The 24,328-nt window shown below is 36.2% G+C and overlaps 1 protein-coding gene across 1 annotated transcript in view; it reads left to right on the top strand.

Annotated features, from left to right (window-relative positions):
- LOC120878122 (platelet glycoprotein 4-like) overlaps positions 1-24,328 on the top strand; it is a 71,260-nt gene that overhangs the window by 31,159 nt on the left and 15,773 nt on the right. Inside the window, 5 exon segments of the mRNA XM_040260732.1 lie at positions 3,256-3,416; positions 11,851-11,998; positions 12,742-12,921; positions 14,582-14,673; positions 16,885-16,931. Coding sequence (XP_040116666.1) covers positions 3,256-3,416; positions 11,851-11,998; positions 12,742-12,921; positions 14,582-14,673; positions 16,885-16,931 — 628 coding nt within the window.

Below are 24,328 nucleotides of genomic sequence, written 5' to 3'. Positions count from 1 at the left end.
ATCACCCTGACATGAGCATTTGAAATAGCCTAGAATAATCAATACATTTCATATATATGTATTTATTTACTCTTTATTTCCAATGTAAATTTTTTGGGACTTCATGCTTTTTATCCATTGTATCTGAAAATTTATTTACCAGTATTTTAGACTATGTTTCCTATTATGTTTCCTATTGTGTAGGTCTAGCAGGTTTATGCAATTTTGCTAGATGAAGTCAAGGACATGAGCTGCCATGAGTGTGGAAAGTATAAACCACCAAAAGACCAGAAAGAGGACAAAGTTTTACCAATATTTTCAAACAATAATTCATCACCTTGATGTCGTTAATATCACTTGATTAATATTTAGTGAATACTGTATAAAATAGGCAATTTAAAATAAATTTGATACTGTTGAACACCAAGAAGGGAATTAAATACTTCTCTCTTTCAGCATGCACAGTCACACATGTACATAATGCCCACACATACGAAAACATTTTTGAACATGTAAAAACTGTTTGTAACTGGTCCTAACAAAACAAATTTTAGTAGTGAGCAGAGATAATGAGAATTGTTTTCTGTATGATTCTACTTTTCAAGGAAGTTTTGATTTCACTGGATGGCAAGTCAATATTAAAATGATAGCAGAAAAAAGCAGCAGATTAAATAGCAGAAAAAGAAGTTTCACAGGGGCTTTCCTGGTGGTCCAGTAGTTAAGAATCTGCCCGCCAATGCAGAGGACAGGAGTGCCTTGTCTGGAAAGACCTACATGCCCTGGGGCAACTTAATCCATGAGCCAGGACTAAGCCTGAGAGCCCTTGAGCCCTCTGCAACAAGAAAAGCCCCCACAGTGAGTAGCCCATACACTGCAACTAGAGAAAGCCCACGTGCAGCAACACAGACTCAGTGCAGCCAAAAATATTTTTTTTAAGAAAAGAAAGAAATGTCATAGGATTTTATATGAGTTATTGCCACATGAGTGGTTTATACAGTAATGCTAAGAACAAAGTAGTTAGAGCAATCTGGGAAGTAAATGAGATGAGTGTGCTCCCACTAAAGGGTGGATAGGATTTCTATAATAATAGCAGCCAATGTTTATTGAATGCTTGCTATATGCTAAGACTATACTAAGTGCTAACATTTATTAATTCTTATAACAACATATGAGGATAAATATTTAATTTCACCATATTCACTGATTTTGACTTTCCAAAATGCTAGTTGTATTAGTTCAACCTAATATTAATACTATTACAGCCATTTTACAGATAAGGAAACTGAGGTACAAATAAATTAAGTAACCTGCCCAAGTTAAATGCTTAGAATGTGACAAAATCAGGGATCAAACTCATAGCATCTATTTCTTTATTAATCACTTTAATCAAGGCTTTGAGTAATAAAGTCAATGTAATTGGTCAGGCTGGGAGCAGGCTAAGGATATCTACTCATGGATTAAAATCCGCTATATATGATTCTATCCCTCATTACTGTGTAATATCCTTGAAAAGTAGGACTATAAATATTTTCCATATGTATTCTGAATACTTCATGCATAGGAAGATATCAAAGACATTTTAACAGTTACACTAAAGTTGCTTATCATGTTGATGAGTACCATTTTCCCATAAAAGCAATAATCAAGGGACCATGTGACTAGATAGAAGATACTATTCTCTCAAAAATCAGCTTTCAATACAATGGAGCAAAAAGAAGTTTCAAGGTAAGTGGCTTTCCGCTCAGCTGGAGACCATGACACATAAGAGCCATTTGGCTGGAATCTACTCATTACTAGGGTCTTGTTGGTGTTGTTCAGTGGCTCAGTCGTGTCCGACTCTTTGAAACACCGTGGACTGCAGCACACCAGGCTTCCTTGGAGATTGATCAAACTCATGTCTATTGAGTCGGTGATACCACCCAACCATTTTATCCTCTGTTGTCCCCTTCTCCTTTTGTGTTCAATCTTCCAGTATCAGGGTCTTTGCCAATGAGTCAGATCTTCAAATCATGTTGGCCAAAGTACTGGAGCTTCAGCTTCAGCATCAGTCCTTCCAGTGAATATTCAGGATTGATTTTCTTAAGGACTGACAGGTTTGATCTCCTTACTAGGCTGGGATAGTCTCAATGCTTAAAGGGAAAGATACTGATGTACGTATTGGCCAAGGGAGAGGATCTTATATTACTTTTGCTGTTCACATAATTACCACCTTTGTACTTTAAATTTAATGAAACATTCGCAAAATAGACCAGATAATCCAGGTCTAGCAATTACTCTCCAATTAACAATTTAAAAAATAAAATAAAAACAAAACCTCTTAAATTCACAAAGGATGTACAAACTTTTGCTACTTTAAAATTAAAGGAACTGATGATAAAATCAATCTTAGTATTCAAGTAAGCCAATACAATTTTCTAGTACATATGGTAGTGTTAGGATCAGAAGGCATTCCTATTCTGACTGCTTCAAAAATTTTTCTCTTGCTCTCTGAACAAACTGTGGTGGTTTAGAAATTACTTAAGACTGGACTAAAATACCTGATTCCATTATCCACCACTAAATTGTCATACAATATTGAAGAAGACATCTGTTTCTCTAGGACTCACTTCTGCGATTCATGGGGTCGCAAAGAGTCAGACATGACTGAGCGACTGAACTGAAATGTAATGAATTAGACTGTTGAAATTTCTGGAAATATGTACTAACATGTTGCTATAAACGTACTGAGAATTAGGGAAGCCACACTGAGCAGGATTTTGAAGGGAGAAGTCAGATTTGTGTTTTATTTAATTTAACAAATGTTAATGATTTCTTTCTCAAGTATCCAGCTTCTGAAGAAAAAGTGAAAAAGCTTCAATACCATTAGATTTTTATCTTTTCCTTCCTCAGTGCAACTCATAGAGGGCAAAAGAGAAGTTAATGTTTGACATGATAAGAACTTTTTGGAAAAGTTTTGATAAAATTTTCTTAATAATTGTATTTTAAGCTTTCACAATACTGTCATAAGGTCACTTTAAAGCTTGCCAATGGTTGGCCTTACAATCACCAGACATGTCTACAATATCACACGATTCTCTTTGTAAAATGTTGACTAAGAGAGACTGCTATCTCAAGTGCTGAAAACATTTCTGTTGCATTATATGGCAGGTTGCCAAGGTTCTCATGAACAAGATACCTGAGTTTAGTCCTTTCACTGGATAATTAAAGGTTTGCAACTCCCACAAATGCCCATACTGACCACAAAGAAATAACCCAAAGTTGTTTTCTGTTTCACAGGAAGCTGTCCTTGAAGAAGGTACAATTGCTTTTAAAAACTGGGTTAAAACAGACACCGATGTTTATAGACAGTTCTGGATATTCGATGTACAGAATCCAGAGGAAGTGGCAGTTCACAGCAGCAAAATTAAAGTCAAGCAAAGGGGTCCTTACACATACAGGTGAGTGAGTCCCCACAATAAGTGGCACTCTTCCCTTGAGCATATGTATTTCTGAAAATGCTTTCACTTGACAACTGTTGTTTTATTGAAACATACTCATTATTTTCTTGCCATTAATATACATTGAAATATTTGTTTCTGCCTATTTAAAACCCTAAAGATGTAATGATGATACGAAATACATATTTTATTATGAGTTTACCAGCATCAATTAACTGCCATACATTTAAGAAGCTATAGGAGTTTTACTTGTGACATATATTCTAAAGAACTCTAAAATCTGCATGTTAAATAGGAAAAAAAATCTATCCAAAAAATGTAAAACCAGAGTATTTTTAAATCCTAAAATTGAAAGTGTGGGTTATAAGAGTGTTCTCAAAGTGTGACTGCTGGACCAGTAACATCAGCATCTCCTGGGAACTAGGAAGAAATGCAAATTCTCAGGTCCCACCGTACCAAACATATCAGATACTCTGAGTTTTGGCCGAAGTAATGAATTCAACAAATACCCTGGAGGATTTCAACACCTACTCAATTTTGAGAACCTCAGCATTAAACTGATTTTCAGTTCAGTTCAGTCGCCCTATCGTGTCCAACTTTTTGTGACCCTGTGAATCGCAGCACACCAGGCCTCCCTGTCCATCACCAACTCCCGGAGTTCATTCAAACTCACGTCCATCGAGTTGGTAATGCCATCCAGCCATCTCATCCTCTGCCGTCCCCTTCTCCTCCTGCCCCCAATCCCTCCGAGCATCAGGGTCTTTTCCAATTCATCGACTCTTTGCATGAGGTGGCCTAAGTATTGGAGTTTCAGCTTTAGCATCAGTCCTTCCAATGAACACCCAAGACTGATCTTCTTTAGGATGGACTGGTTGGATCTCCTTTCAGTCCAAGGGACTCTCAAGAGTCTTCTCCAACACCACAGTTTTTACATGACCACAAAACCTGCTAAGGATTTCTATTCAAACTATTTTCCAGCTCTTAAGGGTGTTTTTACTTATTCAATGGTTTCATTCTTATAATTTACCCACTATGGAGACTAAATATCTTATATGCCTTAATAATTCAACATACTTCTGAACCAAACATTAGACTATTAGAACTAGGTGAAAATAATTAGCCAGGACATTTCAATTTTAAATTAAATAAACTGAAAGCAGGGGATATGCTGTGATTTATACAAACTTGAGAATTAGTAACTCTTACACTGTTGAGTAAATTTCTCCTATCTAAATTATAGACTATGTTTTTTCTAACTATCAAAGTAAGAAAAGGAGGGGCAGAGGTGCCAAAAACACTAACTTTATTGTGATATTAGGAATATACTTATGGTACCCATATGGGAACAGAGTTAAGTCCTGCTGTATCATTTGTTATAAAAATTTTTATTGTTCCTCAATAATAATTTCAACTAGTTATATGCCACGGTCAACTACAAAATATCACATTTTCAATAGTTTCCTCAATTCATAATTTTACTTACTTGTTTTAGATAGTCTGTAATTGCGTAATTTCTTTCCTTTCCATGCATTAATATATTTCTTTTTTTTTTTTTCCTTGGTGTGTATGCCCAGCAGTGGGATTGCTGGGTCGTATGGCAGTTCTATTTCCAGCTTTTTAAGGAATCTCCACACTGTTCTCCATAGTGGCTGTACTAGTTTGCATTCCCACCAACAGTGTAAGAGGGTTCCCTTTTCTCCACACCCTCTCCAGCATTTATTGCTTGTAGATTTTTGGATAGCAGCCATTCTGACTGGCATGAGATGGTACCTCATTGTTGTTTTTTTTTTTTTTTTTTTAATTTATTTATTTATTTTTAATTTTTACTTTACAATTCTGTATTGGTTTTGGCATAGATTGACATGAATCCACCACAGGTGTACATGCGTTCCCAAACATGAACCCCCCTCCCACCCCCCTCCCCACAACATCTCTCTGGGTCATCCCCGCGCGTCAGCCCCAAGCGTGTCATATCCTGCATCAGACATAGACTGGCATTTTGATTCTTACATGTTATTATACATGTTTCAATGCCATTCTCTCAAATCATCACACCCTCTCCCTCTCCCTCTGAGTCCAAAAGTCCGCTATACACATCTGTGTCTTTTTTGCTGTCCTGCATACAGGGTCATCATTGCCATCTTCCTAAATTCCATATATATGTGTTAGTATACTGTACTGGTGTTTTTCTTTCTGGCTCACTTCACTCTGTATAATTGGCTCCAGTTTCATCCATCTCATCAGAACTGATTCAAATGTATTCTTTTTAATGGCTGAGTAATACTCCATTGTGTATATGTACCACAGCTTTCTTATCCATTCATCTACTGATGGACATCTAGGTTGTTTCCATGTCCTGGCTATTATAAACAGTGCTGCGATGAACATTGGGGTACATGTGTTTCTTTCAATTCTGGTTTCCTCTGTGTGTATGCCCAACAGTGGGATTGCTGGGTCATAAGGCATTTCTATTTGCAATTTTTTAAGGAATCTCCACACTGTTCTCCAGAGTGGCTGTACTAGTTTGCATTCCCACCAACAGTGTAGGAGGGTTCCCTTCTCTCCACACCCTCTCCAGCATTTATTGCTTGCAGATTTTTGGATCGCAGACATTCTGACTGGTGTGAAGTGGTACCTCATTGTGGTTTTGATTTGCAATACAACTCACACTCAAATATAATGAAGTAGAGTAGCTGGGAGGGGATGCCTGCTGCTACAGCACGTAATGTAAGCTGTGGAGTACCGTAGTGTTACTCTGTCCTAGCAATTATCCCCATGTGTCCTAGCTCCAGGCACATGCCTATGACTATTCACAGCTCTCTCAGAGATTACCTGGTTTTCATTGTTACAGAAATAAAACCTTACCTTCAAATAAAATTTTATCTTTTTCAGAGTCTTACAGTTCTTATGTCGTTATCAAAAGCCTATGTGAATATCTTGTTTCAAAAAAAATGATGTAGCTATGATGTGTGCATTTGAAAATCTAGAATTCACATATGACCTACTAAGAACCTAAGCATAACTTTAACAATCAGAACTCAGTGAACTGATAGCATGTAAGAAAGGAGAATAGTTGTTAGAATTTGACAACTTACCACAATTTTTGTTTAACTTTTTGTTTGTTTGGAGAGGTTATGTTTTGACTTTTAAGGATACTAATTGTGGTATAGAAAAACAAACACAACACTGACTCCTCTCCTAGTCCTGCTCTGATAGGTGGCAGTTAATATATATTTTATTTTTAGAGATGCGGACATCTCTCTCTAAGGGATAAAAGTGAAATGAGTAAGATGTAATTGATTTACTTGGAGAAGCAAAGAGGTAAGAGTTGGAAAAGAGAAGTTAGTTTGTGACTAAAGTACACAAAAAATAAATCTGTACATATATATAACATGGAAAAGAAATGCAAAAAAGCAAAATGGCTGTCTGGCTAGGCCTTATAAATAGCTGTGAAAAGAAGAGAAGCAAAAAGCAAAGGAGAAAAGGAAAGATATAAGCATCTGAATGCAGAGTTCCAAAGAACAGCAAGAAGAGATAAGAAAGCCTTCCTCAGCAATCAATGCAAATAAATAGAGGAAAACAGAATGGGAAAGACTAGAGATCTCTTCAAGAAAACTAGAGATACCAAGGGAACATTTCATGCAAAGATGGGCTCGATAAAGGACAGAAATGGTCTGGACCTAACAGAAGCAGAAGGTATTAAGAAGAGGTGACAAGAATACACAGAAGAATTGTACAAAAAAGATCTTTACGACCAAGATAATCAAGATGGTGTGATCATTCACCTAGAGCCAGACATCCTGGAATGTCAAGTCAAGTGGGCCTTAGCAAGCATCATTATGAACAAAGCTAGTGGAGGTGATGGAATTCCAGTTGAACTATTTCATATCATGAAAGATGATGCTGTGAAAGTGCTACACTCAATATACCAGCAAATTGGAAAACTCAGCAGTGGCCACAAGACTGGAAAAGGTCAGTTTTCATTCCAATGCCAAACAAAGGCAATGCCAAACAAAGGCAATGCCAAAGAATGCTCAAACTACCACACAATTGCACTCATCTCACATGCTAGTAAAGTAATGCTCAAAATTCTCCAAGCCAGGCTTCAGCAATACGTGAACCGTGAACTCCCTGATGTTCAAGCTGGTTTTAGAAGAGGCAGAGGAACCAGAGATCAAATTGCCAACATCTGCTGGATCATGGAAAAAGCAAGAGAGTTCCAGAAAAACATCTATTTCTGCTTTCTTGACTATGCCAAAGCCTTCGACTGTGTGGATCACAATAAACTGTGTAACATTCTGAAAGAGATGGGAATAACAGACCACCTGACCTGCCTCCTGAGAAACCTGTATGCAGGTCAGGAAGCAACAGTTAAAACTGGACATGGAACAACAGACTGGTTCCAAAGAGGAAAAGGAATTCGTCAAGGCTGTATATTGTCACCCTGCTTATTTAACTTATAGGCAGACTGTGTCATGAGAAATGCTGGGCTGGAAGAAGCACAAGCTGGAATCAAGATTTCTGGGAGAAATATCAATCACCTCAGATATACAGATGACACCACCCTTATGGCAGAAAGTGAAGAGGAACTAAAAGGCCTCTTGATGAAAGTGAAAGAGGAGAGTGAAAATGTTGGCTTTAAGCTCAAGATTCAGATAATGAAGATCATGGCAGCTGGTCCCATCACTTCATGGGAAATAGATGGGGAAACAGTGTCAGACTTTATTTTTGGGGGGCTCCAAAATCACTGCAGATGGTGACTGCAGCCATGAAATTAAAAGACACTTACTCCTTAGAAGGAAAGTTATGACCAACCTAGATAGCATATTGAAAAGCAGACACATTACTTTGCCAACAAAGGTCCGTCTAGTCAAGGCTATGGTTTTTCCAGTGGTCATGTATGGATGTGAGAGTTGGACTGTGAAGAAAGCTGAGCGCCGAAGAATTGATGCTTTTGAACTGTGGTGTTGCTGTCCAAGGGACTCTCAAGAGTCTTCTAGCACCACTGTTCAAAAGCATCAATTCCTCGGCACTTGGCCTTCTTTATGGGTCCAGCTCTCACATCCGAACATGACTACTGGTAAAACCATAGCCTTGACTAGATGGACCTTTGGTGGCAAAGTAGTATGTCTGCTTTTTAATATGCTGTCTCGGTTGGTCATAGCTTTTCTTCCAAGGAGCGACTGTCACTGTCAAGGTTGCGGTCACCTTCTGCAGTGATTTTGGAGCCCAAGAAAATAGTCTGTCACTGTTTCCATGTTTTCCCCCTCTATTTCACCATGAAGTGATGGAACCAGATGCCACGATCTTAATTTTCTGAATGTTGAGTTTTAAGCCAGCTTTTTTTCACTCTCCTCCTTCACCTTCATAAAGAGGCTCTTTAGTTTCACTTTGCTTTCTGCCATTAGGGTGGTGTCATCTGCATATCTAAGGTTATTGATATTTCTCCCAGCAACCTTAATTCTAGCTTGTGATTCATCCAGCCTAGCATTTTGCATGATGTGCTGTGATGTAAGTTAAATAAGCAAGGTGACAATATACAGCCTTGATGTACTCCTTTCCCAATTTTAAACCAGTCAGTTTTTCCATGCTGGGTTTTTACTGTTGCTTCTTGACCTGCATGCAGGTTTCTCAGGAGGCAAGTAAGGTGGTCTGGTATTCCCATCTTTTAAGAATTTTCCACAATTATTTGTGATCCACAGCCAAAGGCTTTAGTGTAGTCAACGAAGCAAAAGTAGATGTTTTTCTGGAATTCCCTTGCTTTTTGTATGATCCAACAGATGTTGACAATTTGATCTTTGGTTCCTCTACCTTTTCTAAATCCAGCTTGTACACCTGGAAGTTCTTGGCTTAGGCACTGTTGAAGCCTAGATTAAAGCATTTTGAGAATTACCTTGCTAGAATGTGAAATGAATGCAATTGTGTGGTAGTTCGAACATTCTCTGGCATTGCCCTTCTTTAGGATTGGAATGGAAACCAACCTTTTCCCGTGGAGAAGGATGTCCCTCCACAAACAGAAGCACAGGCTTATTTAGCTTTGGCTGCTAATGTGAAGTTGATGAAACTCTGGCAGGATGTGACATGGATCAAAGAATAAAATTATCTAGTTTGAGATCTTGCTTATGTCTATTCCGATCTACATCAATTCTTTGAAGACCTGGTTAATTCCTTCAGAATATTCTCAGATCCAATATAATTTTTTTTAAAATTCCTCTGCTTTGGTAGGTGTACACAGAAACCAGTCTTGGGCTAAAGTAAAGGGGAACTCCTCCCTTTGATATCATTAACCAACACTTTCTAAAACCTGTATGTAGTCTAATTTTTAAACCAAAATTGAGTGATTATGTTCTCTTACACAATGGAGTATTACTCAGCCATTAAAAAGAATACATTTGAATCAGTTCTAATGAGGTGGATGAAACTGGAGATTATACAGAGTGAAGTAAGCCAGAAAGAAAAACACCAATACAGTATACTAACACATATATATGGAATTTAGAAAGATGGTAACGATAACCCTGTATGTGAGACAGCAAAAGAGACACAGATGTATAGAACAGTCTTTTGGACTCTGTGGGAGAGGGAGAGGGTGGGATGATTTGGGAGAATGGCATTGAAGCATGTATAATATCATATAAGAAACGAATCACCAGTCCAGGTTCCATGCGTGATACAGGATGCTCGGGGCTGGTGCACTGGGATGACCCAGAGGGATGGTATGGGGAGGGAGGTGGGAGGGGGGTTCAGGATGGGGAACACGTGTACACCCGTGGCAGATTCATGTTGATGTATGGCAAAACCAATACAATATTGTAAAGTAATTAGCCTCCAATTAAAATAAATAAATTATATTTTTAAAAGAGTACATTTTAAACACAGACCTCAGTTTAAAGGATTTTTCTCTTAGTGATTCCCATCTACTGGTATAGTGTTGTAACTACAACTAAGAAAACAATCTGGGTCAAAACTATGTTGCTACTATTTCAATTATTATACGTATATAAATCTTCCTGAAAATTAAAGTATTTTAACAGTAAAATTTTAATAATATGTAATCTAAGTTTAAAATATAATGTTCTAAGAGGAAATAATAATTGAGTAGTAATAGACTATCCTGGCTGCTGTTTTAGATTTTTGTATTCTGTGTCTGCAGTACTCCAAGAATAGTGAACAATAAAGCTTTAATGAAATTATATTAGAAATAAGATATATTTCTATATTTTTGTTAATTCACTCTTTAAAGAATATAAACCATTATTTATTCATTCTAAAATATTTACCAAGAAATTACCATTTACCAGATACTGCTTGGGCATACAAAACATACATAATACCTATCCTACAGGAATTTACAATTTTATTATACCTGATTGAAATCAAGTCAGGTTTTCTCTGGTTTATTTTTGTTTCCACACTTCAGTTTCACGTTTTTTCAGTGTTTACCTTAGTCAGATAACAACAGATATCTACTATAACCTCACATAATAGATGATCAGGTAAATGATAGAGCAATGAATAATGTATACCTTATTTCATCTCACTAAATATCTTTTACTTGCAAAAGAGTTTTCCCCATAAAACCACCCTTCATCTCTTTCCTAAAGGTAGATGGTACTTTGCTAGAGGTGTTAGAGCAAGACGCTTAGATGTAAAAAGTTTAACAATATACGGGGCAAGGATTGAGGGGAAATGATCTGTAAAGTAGAAAGTACATTTCACTAGCATCTTTAATTCTCATGAAAACATTGCAAACTATGGAAAAGCCAATCCAGGAAAGTCTGTGCACTTTGAACCATCTTTCTCTTATGTGAAAACATGGTCTTACTATTCCCTTGTTTAAAACTCTCTTTCTTCTCCTCACCTTCAGGATAAAAGCTAAACATTTCATTATGGGATGCAACCCTTTTAAGTCCAGATCTTACCTATTTTAATCACTTTATTTCCACCACTCTCCTTGCTCCTTAAACCAACCATATTGAAACATCTGAATTACTAAAACAACACATTTACCTAACACATGCTATTTTCTATCTCATTTTACCTAAGCTTCTATTTGTCACTCGGAACATTTAATATGGAACTGCTGTCCATTATCCCCACCATAATCCCTAGCCTGAGTTTGTACCTGTTCGATGTTTTCCCACAGAACCTGTGTAAACTCCTATAATGACACATATTCCTTCTCCTCTGCTATGCACACCCAAGATTCCTCTTCTCTAGTTTGCTGGAGGCTAAGCATTGGCTTATTTATCATTTTAATCCACTTGTTTACCCTAATTTCTGACATAATCTATGTACTCAATAATCGCTGCTTAAATGAATGGCATTTGAGAATTAACGTTCATTTGAATAACTATTTTGAATTTTAACTTCTGTTAAAATGAATGACATTCATTTGAAACAACGGTTTTGAGTTTTAGTTCCTGTTTTTCAGAGTTCGTTATCTAGCCAAGGAAAATATAACCCAGGACCCTGAGACCCACACGGTCTCTTTCCTGCAGCCCAATGGCGCCATCTTTGAACCCTCGCTATCAGTTGGAACTGAGGATGACACATTCACCATTCTCAACCTGGCTGTAGCAGTGAGTAGACAAACCGCAAAATTACTGGTTTTGAAATCCTCTAGAATCCAACTGTAAATAATCTCACAATTAAAACTACAATTAGATATATTTTTTATTTTTATAAAAATGCTTTCTTATGCTATTATTTTGAATTATGATCATTTGGAAAGATGACAAGATCATAGAATGATCAACTGAAGACTGATTAGAAGACCATTTAGAGTGTATCATTTTAAAAAGGATTTATGGGGCTTCCTTCATGGCTCAGTGATAAAGAATCCGCCTGATAATGCAGGACACATGAGTTCCATCCCTGGTCCAGGAAGATCCCACATGCCTCAGCTACTGAAGTCTGCACACCCCAGAGCCCATGCTCTGCACCAAGAGAAGCCACCACAACGAGAAGCCCAGGCACCACAGTCAGAGACTAGCCCTGCTCAAGGCAACTAGAGAGAAGCGTGCCCAGCAGTGAAGACTCAGCACAGCCAAAATAATCACTCATGAAAAAAATAAGTACAATTTGTCAAAAACTAGGACTTAACTATGAAACTCTTCTTCCTGTGGCCCACACAACCACAGAGAAATGTAATCATTAAGAGATGAAATAATATACTTTTAGTCCTGGCTAGATTCGGCAGTCATTTTAAAGATAGCTGGAAATTGTTTTATTCAGTTTAATTCTTCTATTTATATTTATTTGTTAAGAAAGTGATATTGCAGTTGGTGTCTTAAACCATGATTATTATTTTTTTTTTTTGCAGGCTGCACCACATCTCTATCCAAATTCATTTATTCAAGGAATACTCAATTCACTTATCAAAAAGTCCAAATCTTCTATGTTTCAAAACAGAACTTTGAAAGAACTATTGTGGGGCTATACAGATCCATTCTTGAATTTGGTTCCATATCCTGTTACTACTACAGTTGGTGTGTTTTATCCTGTGAGTAACAATTATAAATCTTGATACTGTTAGACTTTTAACTGGATAAATATAATCACATTGACAATTCATAAGTTTATCATTTAGTGTGTCAACTGTGTTTCTGATCTCAGAGTACATACTCTAAGTTCTTAAAAGTCACTTTTAAAAATTTAAAAAGTGAATTGAATACTCAACTCACTTATCAAAAAGTCAAATTCTGATGTTTCAAAAGAGAACTTTAAAAAAACTATATATACTAGTGGGCCTATAAGGATCCATTCTTAAATTTGGTTCCATACCCTACTACTACAGTTGGTTCATTTTATCCTATAACAATATAAATGTCAATATTATTAGACTTTAACCAGATAAATATAATGGCATTGGTAATTCACAGTTTTATTATTCAGTGTGTTAACCCTATTTCTTAACCCTATTAATGTATTAACCCTAATAAATAGGGTTAAGATAAACTTTGTTTCAAAGTTTATCTCACCTAATTATATCTTTCCTAGCTGGTAGGGTGGTGGGAGGGGAGTTCAGGGTTGGGAACGCATGTACACCTGTGGTGGATTCATATCAATGTATGGCAAAACCAATACAGTATTGTAAAGTAAAAAAATAAAAAATAAATTAACATTTAATCAAGTTTCTGTTCTTTGACAAGTTGTCTAAATAATTGTCTATATAAATTGTTTAAAATTAAGTTGTAGGGTGGAAAAACTTTGAACACTGTCAATTTTGGTTTTCTATCTATGCACAATCAAGTTGAATGCCCAGTTTTTATATGAAATGTATTCATCATACCATTCTTCCTTCTCTAGACCTCCTACAAGTTTGTTTTAATGTAAATTTAAAAGTTACCTGAAATTCAACACAAGAAGGATGAATCAGCAATGTCATATTTTCATAGAGTTAGTTTATAAGAACATCTAAAAATGTCGTGAAATGACATATAGGAAATTTAAGAAGATGTGAACTTGGTGGTGTACTTATTGTTTAATGTTTTGGGCCATGAAAAGAACCAGTTGATTACTGCATTTAAAAACTGAATATGAATTCATTTGGCACTTTATTAGATATCAGTTATATTCTTTAATTATTTTAACTGAGATGATTTTTAGGATAGCAAGGTTATATATCAACTAAATGTAAGTATAGAAGCCTTAAAGGATAATAAATTCAGTTATTATTATTTACCTAAAATACTCAATTCTTTCCTTGGCTAATTCTGTTTTTCATTTTGTGTACCTAAATTTTAGTAACCACATATTAGAGATCATAACATTGAGAAAACTTCAGGAAAGCTGTCATATTTCACATAGGTTTTGTTAACTATCTGTTCACCTCAATATAACAGGACTAGTGATCAAAATGGCCTTTCTGGCTTAATTACAAGAGTACTGGAGTAGGATCATGTCAGCTTCTGATTATTGTTTTCTTCCTTTTTTTCAGCATCTAGCACTTATTTCTAGGTACTTTTTATATCTTGTTTTTATAAAATATTAGAAATCAGTAATTTTAAAAATTAATCACTTATATATTTCAAATCATATAAAATAATTGTGAACAGCCAGTGTCTGAGAAATGCAAAAGTGAATTAATTACATACTTTATAATTTGGAAAGCATGGCTTGTTATAGAAGTTATTTTTTCTTGTATGTATTTATTTCTTTAGTACAACAACACTGCAGATGGAGTTTATAAAGTTTTCAATGGGAAAGATGACATAAGCAAAGTTGCCATAATTGACACATATAAAGGCAAAAAGTAAGTATACAGACAAAGTAAGGTGTGGGTGGGTGTGGGTGTGGGTGTGAGTCACTAGGATGCTTTAAGGCAGGCAAGAAACTTATTTACCGACTGGTAAGGCACAGGCACCAATCTATGGAACAGAGTTGCCTGTATCTCAGCCCTTAGAAACTCCTGGTCTAGCAGGCATTAACCTTTTAGTTGTGGTGACTGGTCACACCGGTTCATAGCTGCTGAGTACCAGCCCCACTGGAGGGCTCACCTTTATGAACAGGTCTCTTCTATACAGAAATCTAAAGGGGCTGCTTTTATCTGTGTTGCATAACCAGAGTTTTCATGCACACTTCAATTACATAACAGCAAATTAAAAGGAAGAATATCAATATGTCAACTCACCATCCAGGAGCTAGGAAAATATACATTTTTTTTTTTACTGAGCATGAAATAAAAATATTGTTCATTCCAGTGACATGACTAAACATGTCTATAAAGATGGAAGCTTAATGAATCCATGCCACAACTTTAATGACTTTCCCCTTCCAAATGTTCTTAAAATAACTCAGCTTTTTAAAAAAGCCTATCATTATAAAAATGGAATTATTATTTCCTGTTTAAAACTGACATATTGAACTTGAACATAAAGAGCACATATTCTGTGAAGTAGTGGTAAAATGAGATATGTTCACATGGCCACAATTTCCTACTTTTCTCTAACTCCTGCCTGCTTATCTGGAGTACGTCTAATCTGTCATATGTCTAAAATAGCATAGAACCCCAATAAATACCAAGGAAAAAAAGACTTTTCTCCTCAAAGTTAAAATGAGTTTTAGATCAGTGATTTCGTGACAAAGAATAATCAAAATCAAGAGATGAAACATTTTTATTAATTAAGCAAGCATTACCTCACACTGAGTTCCTATCTAAAATTTGCATAAAACAATTAAATAATTACTCATATTCCTTTTTCATCTACAGAGTCCATAGTCACATTTTTTTTTCCACAGGAAAATCTAATGGAGGGAAAAAACACATCTAAATGCTCATTTTATGGGATATCATATCAGTGTTCATATATTGAGTACAGTGAGCATTTCTTTAATTTCAATATCACAGAGAGGTTTTGAGGAGTTACTGAGTGCTCCTCATTGGAATAAGAATTTCACATGAGTTTAAGGTTAAGATAAGGTTAATTTAACTGATCATGGCAAGACTGAGCATGATTGACAGCTTATTGTGTTTCAAATAGAAGCAACAGCTTGCCTTGACATCTTACGTATGATATGTTAGGAGGGTGGAAAACCCATTTTCTATCACCAAAAAGTGGCTGAGACTGCAGAGAAACAATCACTACCATTGTTTATATTGTTTCCAGTTATATGTATATGTCTATTTCATGAAAATACCAGAGTATAAATTAATAAACTCCATTCTAGTTTAATGTCAATTCATGCAAAGTTAAAAGAGGGGAAAAGTATAAATTGATTGTTTACATTTCCGGTCACTTCTGATCAAACATCTGCTTCTTTGCTCCTCCACACTCCCCTCTTTCCCTCATACTGAGTTTACATCAGTTACCTACTTAATATTTTCATCCTTTCAGTTAAACACTCAATATACTATGCAATAATCCACTTCTCCCATCAGAACACAGAAATTTAATCCTAAACAGAGATCTAAATTTCTAATAAATATTTCTCAAAAAATGTTTAAGAACTCGGTCTGCTCCAAGTTGTTCCTAACAAAATTTTTCAGTTTTTATTTTATAATCTGGCCACTTAATGGTATCAGGCACTTCATTTACCTCGGCAAGATGAAAACTTCTAACGAAACATAGACCAAATGATTTAGAATATTTCTTAAATTTAGCATCTGTCACAACTGCTCTCATCAATGTTTATTACTTTAGCAGAATTAGGGCTTTCCTGGTGGCTCAGTTGGTAAAGAATCCACCTGCAATGCAGGAAACCCTCTGCAATGCAGGAGACCCAAGTTCAAGCCCTGGGTCAAGAAGATTGCCAGGAGAAGAAAATGGCAACTCATTCCAGTATTCCTGCCTGGAAAATCCCATGGACAAAAGAGCCTGGTGGGCTACAGACTCCTGTAAGAGTCAGACACAACTTTGCAACTAAACCACCACCCCCACCACTTGAACCATAAAAGACCAATTAATGTGAGATGGTGCTCTTGGAATGCGAATGTTCATTTCCTTTTTCTTTTTTCCCCCCTAAGGCATCTCTCCTATTGGGCAAGTTATTGTGACATGATTAATGGTACAGGTAAGGGTATTTGTTTTGTGATAATACCACAATGAAACCCCCTCCTTTCTCCCACAAATCTACCATCATACCGACGATGTTCTGGATAGGTATGTTTTTACCTATCTTTGTATCCCTACAACATAATTCAGAGTCTCAATTCTTATACAGGCTTCAGTTCAGTTCAGTCACTCAGTCGTGTCTGACTCTTTGCGACCCGATGAATCACAGCACGCCAGGCCTCCCTGTCCATCACCATCTCCTGGAGTTCACTCAAACTCATGTCCATCGAGTCAGTGATGCCATCCAGCCATCTCATCCTCTGTCATCCCCTTCTTTTCCTGCCCCCAATCCCTCCCAGCATCAGAGTCTTTTCCAATGAGTACTCTTTTCCAATGAGTACACCTCACTCTTCACGTGAGGTGGCCAAAGTACTGGAGTTTCAGCTTTAGCATCATTCCTTCCAAAGAAATCCCAGGGCTGATCTCCTTCAGAATGGACTGGTTGGATCTCCTTGCAGTCCAAAGGACTCTCAAGAGTCTTCTCCAACACCACAGTTCAAAAGCATCAATTCTTTGGCGCTCAGCTTTCTTCACAGTCCAACTCTCACATCCATACATGACCACTGGAAACACCATAGCCTTGACTAGATGGACCTTTATTGTCAAAGTAATAGTAACTATCTAATTTGATGGAATGTCTCAAGATTAACCACTAAGGATAAACCATTACTGCATTCCTAGGGAAATGTTTGCTTTGTAAAGACTAATTAACTGACTTACTGGTCACAGAAGTAAAGAGGTTAGTAGTTACTTTTCACATCTATTGTACATACTGTGTAGACAATAATTTAAAAGTGAAAGAATTTAACAATCAACATAATTATAAAAGGTAAAACATGTCCAAGTGGAGGTTTCAATATGAAGAAGAATCAGTAACCTTCCAAGGGGAGCCATCTATTTTGAATAGGATGATCATAATTACAGAGAAAAGAACAACAGTAGCAACAAAAATAAGGTTATATATGTGTTAACCAATACATAACTGTACTGGATATTGTTACCAACCATGATAAAACATGTAAAAATGAACATTCTAAACTAGAGTTGGGAAGAAATCATGAGGTTAAAAGTATCTAAGAGAAAAACAGAAGTAAAAATACTAGGAGTAGAGGTATATTGGGCAGACCAAGGACTCTGATGGAATCTCTTTGAGACAGATTGTTGGCTACACACTAGGAAAAGAGTATAAAGAAACAGAAAACATTCCAATGTTGTTAGCATGATAGAAGTACTTACTATACCTTCTCCAATAAGCTTAAAGAAGTATAAAATTAAAATACTGATTTACACTTGAATGTGTTTAAAAAAAAAAAGGTCCTGCTAGTATGCACAATCCTGAGGTTATGACACATGGTAATTGCTGGTATCATTATGACAGAATCTTTGATGATATTTAAAGCTTTTCAATGTATTCTTTTCCTTTAATGTTTATGGTGTTGGGAAGGCAGTTGTAGGCAATGCCCATTCAGAGACCCATCTGGGCATTTAAGCTAATCTTCAATAGCCCATTATCTTAAAGGCAGGATCGAGTTTACTGATTTTCTGTTATAAGTGAAATGTAAGACTACTCCAAAGTTGGTGCTGTTACTAGAAAAAGAAAGTGGTATTCATAATTGAAGGCTAGGTCTTACTGTTTTGAATAAACACATTCAGCAGCGGCTCATTTTGCTGATACTCATTTGTGGAGTAAATGGAGGAAATTATCTAGTTATTTCCTCTTATATTCAATGTGTGCCATGGATAATAACCATTGTAGGGGTTCAATAAACTCAACAAATGCTTTTTTTGTTTTGATGTATACAATTTCAAACTATTTGCATGAAATTCTGCTTAGAGAGAAAACTTCAAAAAATGATTTTAAAAATGTTAATCAGCCATAAGGGTAGGTGAATGAATCACAATCAAAAGTAAGGACAACATTTACCAAAAGGACGTGTAAAGGAACCTCAAAGTAAGGAAATTGCCACTCTGCTGATAGGGTAGAAAAACAATCATAGTTGTAACAACAGGTGATTTGGTCATTAAAAAAAAAAAACTCATTTATTTTTAAACAGTGGGAAAATCTGATACAAAATTGAATACCAATGAATGTGGACAGTATACAGACTTGTTGAATAAGGTAGCAGCTAGTCACCTGTCCATATTAAGTACTTGAAATAGGGTTAGTACAAACCAAAATGTGCCACAGGTACACAGGGGATTTTGTTAATTTTATATTGATTATGTGTAAAATTATGTTATTTTGGATATAATGGGTTAAATATAACTGATACTTTTATCATTTTAAAATGTGGCTATTGGAGGATTTAAAAATTACATGTATACAAATTTCTGAATCAACTGGCCAGTAAGACGGCAAGGCAGAAGAGTTTGAGTTCATCCCTTCTTTCAAAAACACCCAAATCACAACTAATTGCTCAACAACCATCCACAACAACATCAGCAAAATGCTAGAATCATCTAAGGAAAAAAAAAAAGATACTCTACATCCAAAGACAAAAAACCACAAGACAGAAGGAGGGGCAAAGTCATGATCACAATGAAACCAAATTCCATACCTGCCAGGTGGTATAATTATTTTTCACAAACTGGAAAAACAAACAAACAAACAAACAGTAGTAGAAGTTCTGGTGAATACCATTTCCTCCCCAAGATCTAGCCCCACCCAACATCCTATAGGCTCCAGTGCTGGGATACCTCATCCAAAACAACCAACAAGGCAGGAACACAGCCCCATCCATCAGCACACAGGCTTTCTGAGTACAGCTCTGCCCACCAAAAGGACTAGACCCAGCTCCACCTGCCAGTGGGCAGGAACAAAATCCTCCCACCAGGAAACCTGTGCAAGCCTCTCAGACTCAGATAGTCTTATCCCAGGGGACAGACAGCAGAAACAAAAAGAACTACAATCCTACAGCCTACAGAAAAGAAATCACAATCACAGAAAATTAGACAAAATGAGGTTGCAGAAGAATATGTCCCAGATGGTGGAACAAGATAAAACTTAGAAGAACATCGTATTGAAATGGAGATAGGTGATCTACCCAAAAAGGAATTCAGAGTAATGAAAGTGAAGATGATACAAGATCTCATAAAAAGATCAAGAAGATGTAAGAAATGTTTAAGAGACCTAGAAAAACAAAAGAACAAAAAGAGATGATCAATTCAGTAACTGAAATGAAAAAATCACTAGAAGCAAGCAACAGTAGAGTAACTGAGGCAGAAGAATGGCTAAGTGAACTAAAAGAATGGTGGAAACCACTGCTGCAGAACAGAATAAAGAAAAAAATAATAAAAAGAAATGAAGAGGTCTAAAAGTCTGGGACAAAGTTAAATGCACCAGTATTCACATTTATATGAGTTTCTGAAGGAAAAGAGAGAGAAAAATGAATGCAAATTGCCAAAAATTTCCCTAACATAGGAAAGAAAAGAGTGAGTGTAGTACAGGAAGTGCAGAGAGTCTCAGGCAAGATAAACCCAAGGAGGAATATGCCAAAACACACAGTAATTAAATGGACAAATATTTAAGACAAAGAAAAATATTAAAAGCAACTAGGGTAAAACAACAAATAACATACAGGGTAACTCCCATAAGATTATCATCTGATTTCTCAGCAGAAATTCAGCAGGCCAGAAGGGAGTGGCATGATATATCCAAAGTGATGAAAGGGAAGGACCTACAACCAAGAATACCCTGTTCAAGAAGACTATCGTTCAGTTGCAACAGAGAAATCAAAAGCTTTACAGAGAACTCATTACCACCAGACCAGATCTGCAACAAATCCTAAAAGAAATTCACTACTAGAAACAAAGAAATTAAGAATGGAAAAGCTTACCAGTAAAGGCAAAAAAAGTAAGAAAGGAAGTCATCTGCACAAAAATATGCAAAATATGCTATCAAACCAGTAACTGTGAGAAGAAGGGAGCACAAATGCAAGATATTGGAAATGCACTTGAAATTAAAGCATCAGCAACTTACAACAACCTTGTTTATGTATGGACTGCTATATCAAATCCTCATGGTAACAGCAAACTGAAAATCTACAGTAGATACATACACAAAAAATAAAAACAAATTCAACACTGAAGCTAGTTATCAAATCACAACAGAACAAAAGAGAAAGGGAAGAAAAAAGACCTACAGAAACAAATCCAAAACAATATAGAAATAGGAACAGACATTGCTAATTAGCTTAAATGTAAATGGGTTAAATGCTCCAACCAAAGACACAGATTAGCTAAATAGATACAAAAGCAAGACTTGTATGTATACTGTCTACAGGAGATCCACTTCATATCTAAGTACACATATAAAATGAAAGTCAGAGGATGGAAAAAGGTATTCCATGCAAATGGAAGTCAGAAGAAAGCTGCAGTAGCAACATTCATCAGACAAAAAAGACTTTAAATAAAAACTTTCCCAATAGACAGAGGACACTACATAATCATCAAGGGATCAATCCAAGAGGAAGATGTAATAGCTGCAATGTACATGCACCCAAAATAGGAGCATCCTAATATATAAATCAAATACTAACAGCCCTAAAAAGAGAAATCAACAGTAACACAATAATACTGGGGGACTTTAACATCCCACTTTCAGCAATGAACAGATATCATCCAGACAGAAGACCAAAGGAAACACAAGCCTTAAAAGGAAGACCAGATGGACTTAATTTATAGTGCACTCCATCCAAAAGCAGCAGAATATACATTCCTTTCAAGTTCACATGGAACATTCTCCAGGATTAATCACAGGCTGGCCCACAAAGTGAGCCTTGATAAGTTTAGGAAAACTGAAATCATATCAAGAATCTTTTCTGACCACAATGCTCTGAGATTAGAATTCAACTTCAATAAAAACACTGAAAAAACACAAAGGGGTTGAAGATAAACAACATGTTATCAAGAAACCAACAGATCACTGAATAAATCAAGAATAATAATAAAAGAAAACACCTAGAGACAAATGAAAATAAAAGCATGATGATCCAGAACTTATGGGAAGAAGCAAAAGCAGTTGTAAGAATGAAGGTTACAGCAATACAATCTTGTCTCAGGAAGCAAGAAAATTTTCTAATAAACCTAACCTTACACCTAAAGCAATAGAAAAAGAAGAACAAACAACACCCAAAGTTAGAAGAAGAAAACAAATCATAAAAATCAGAGCAGAATCAAAAAGAAAAAAAAGGGGGGAAAGATCAATAAAACTAAAAGCTTTTTCTTTAAAAAGAATCAAAATGGATAAACCTTTAGCCAAACTCATCAAGGAAAGAAAAAGGGAGAGAGTTCTAATCAAAAAATTAGAATGAAAAAGAACAGAAGTTACAACACCACAGAAATACAAAGGATCATAAGAGACAACTACAAGCAACTGTATGTCAATGAAATGGAAAACCTGGAAGAAATGTACAAATTCTTAGAAAGGTATATGTTCCCATGAATGAATTAAGAAGAAATAGAAAATATGAACATACCAATCACAAGTACTGAAATTGAAACTGTGCTTTAAAAACTTCTAACAAAAATTGTCCAGGACTAGATGGCTTCTTGAGAGTCCCTTGGACTGCAAGGAGATCCAACCAGTCCATTCTGAAGGAGATCAGCCCTGGGATTTCTCTGGAAGGAATGATGCTGAAGCTGAAACTCCAGTACTTTGGCCACCTCATGTGAAGAGTTGACTCCTTGGAAAGACTCTGATGCTGGGAGGGATTGGGGGCAGGAGGAGAAGGGGATGACAGAGGATGGGATAGCTAGATGGCATCACTGACTCGATGGACGTGAGTCTGAGTGAACTCCAGGAGTTGGTGATGGACAGGGAGGCCTGGCGTGCTGCGATTCATGGGGTCGCAAAGAGTCGGACACGACTGAGTGACTGAAATGAACTGAGATGGCTTCACAGGTGTATTCTACTAAAAACTTACAGAAGAGTTAAACCTATCCTTCTGAGACTACTTAAAAATTTGCAGTAGAAGGAATATTCTCAAACTCATTCTATGAGGATACCATCACCCTGATACCAAAACCAGACAAAGATACTACAAAAAAGGAAACCATGGGTCATTATCATTGATAAAATCAGATGCGAAAAGTTTCAACAAACTACTAGCAAACCAAATCAAACAATACATTAAAGGATCACACAACATGATAAGGTGGGATTTATACTATAGATACAAGGATTTTGCAATATCTGGACATCAATCTGTGTGATATATGACATCAAAGAATATTAAAGAATAAAATTATATGACCATCTCAATAGATGGTAGAAAGAGCTTTTGACAAAACTCAATATCCATTGAGATTAAAAAAAAAAAAAAACAACTCTAGAAAGTGGGTACAGAGGGGACCTATCTGAACATACTAAAGGCCATATATGACAAAAATATAGTTAGCATCATATTCAACAGTTAAAAGCATTTCCTCTAAGACCAGGAACAAGAAAGGATGTTGACTCTTACTATTATTATTCAATATAGTTTTGGAAATACTAGTCATGGCAATCAGAGAAGAAAAAGAAATAAAAGAAATCCACATTGGAAAAGAAGTAAAACTGTCATTGCTTGCAGATGACATGATACTATACACAAAGAATCCTAAAGATGCTATCAGAAAACCACTGAATTCATTTTTGAAGAGCTGTAATATAGTTGCTGAAGAAGGAAATGGCAACCCACTCCAGTATTCTTGCCAGGAGAATCCCGTGGACAGAGAAGCCTAGTGGTCTACATAGAGACACAACTGAGCGTCTGAGCACAGAAAAGTTGCAGGATAACTAAATTTGTAATTATTATTATTACAAAATTATTACACAGAAATCTATTCCATTTCTGTACACTAACAATGAGGGTTGCAAAGAGTCGGACACGACTGAGCGACTGAACTGAACTGAAGTAAACAAAAGACCTATACTCTGAAACTATATGATGATGAAAGAAATCAAAGATGACACAAACAGATGGAAAGATACATCACATTCTTGTATTCAAAGATCAATGCTGTTAAAGTGACTACATTACCCAATGCAATCTAAAGACTCAATGAAATCCCTATCAAATTACCAATGGCATTTTTCACAGAATTAGAACAAAAAAATTTAAATGTATATGGAGACATAAAAGACCTTGAATAGCCAAAGCAATCTTGAGAAAGAAAAAGTTGGAGGAATCATGGCTCCCTGACTTCAGACTGTACTACAAAGTTACAGTCACCAAACCAGTATGGTAGTGTCACCAAAACAGAAATGTAGATCACTGGAACAGGGTAGAAAGCCAGAAACAAGCTCACACACATATGGCCAATTAACGTACAGCAAAGTAGGTAAGACTGTACAATGGAGAAAAGAGTTTCTTC

The sequence above is a fragment of the Oryx dammah genome, unplaced genomic scaffold (assembly GCF_014754425.2).
Source record: "Oryx dammah isolate SB20612 unplaced genomic scaffold, SCBI_Odam_1.1 HiC_scaffold_18, whole genome shotgun sequence".
Lineage (NCBI taxonomy): Eukaryota > Metazoa > Chordata > Mammalia > Artiodactyla > Bovidae > Oryx > Oryx dammah.
This window is presented reverse-complemented; position numbering and strand designations above follow the sequence as displayed.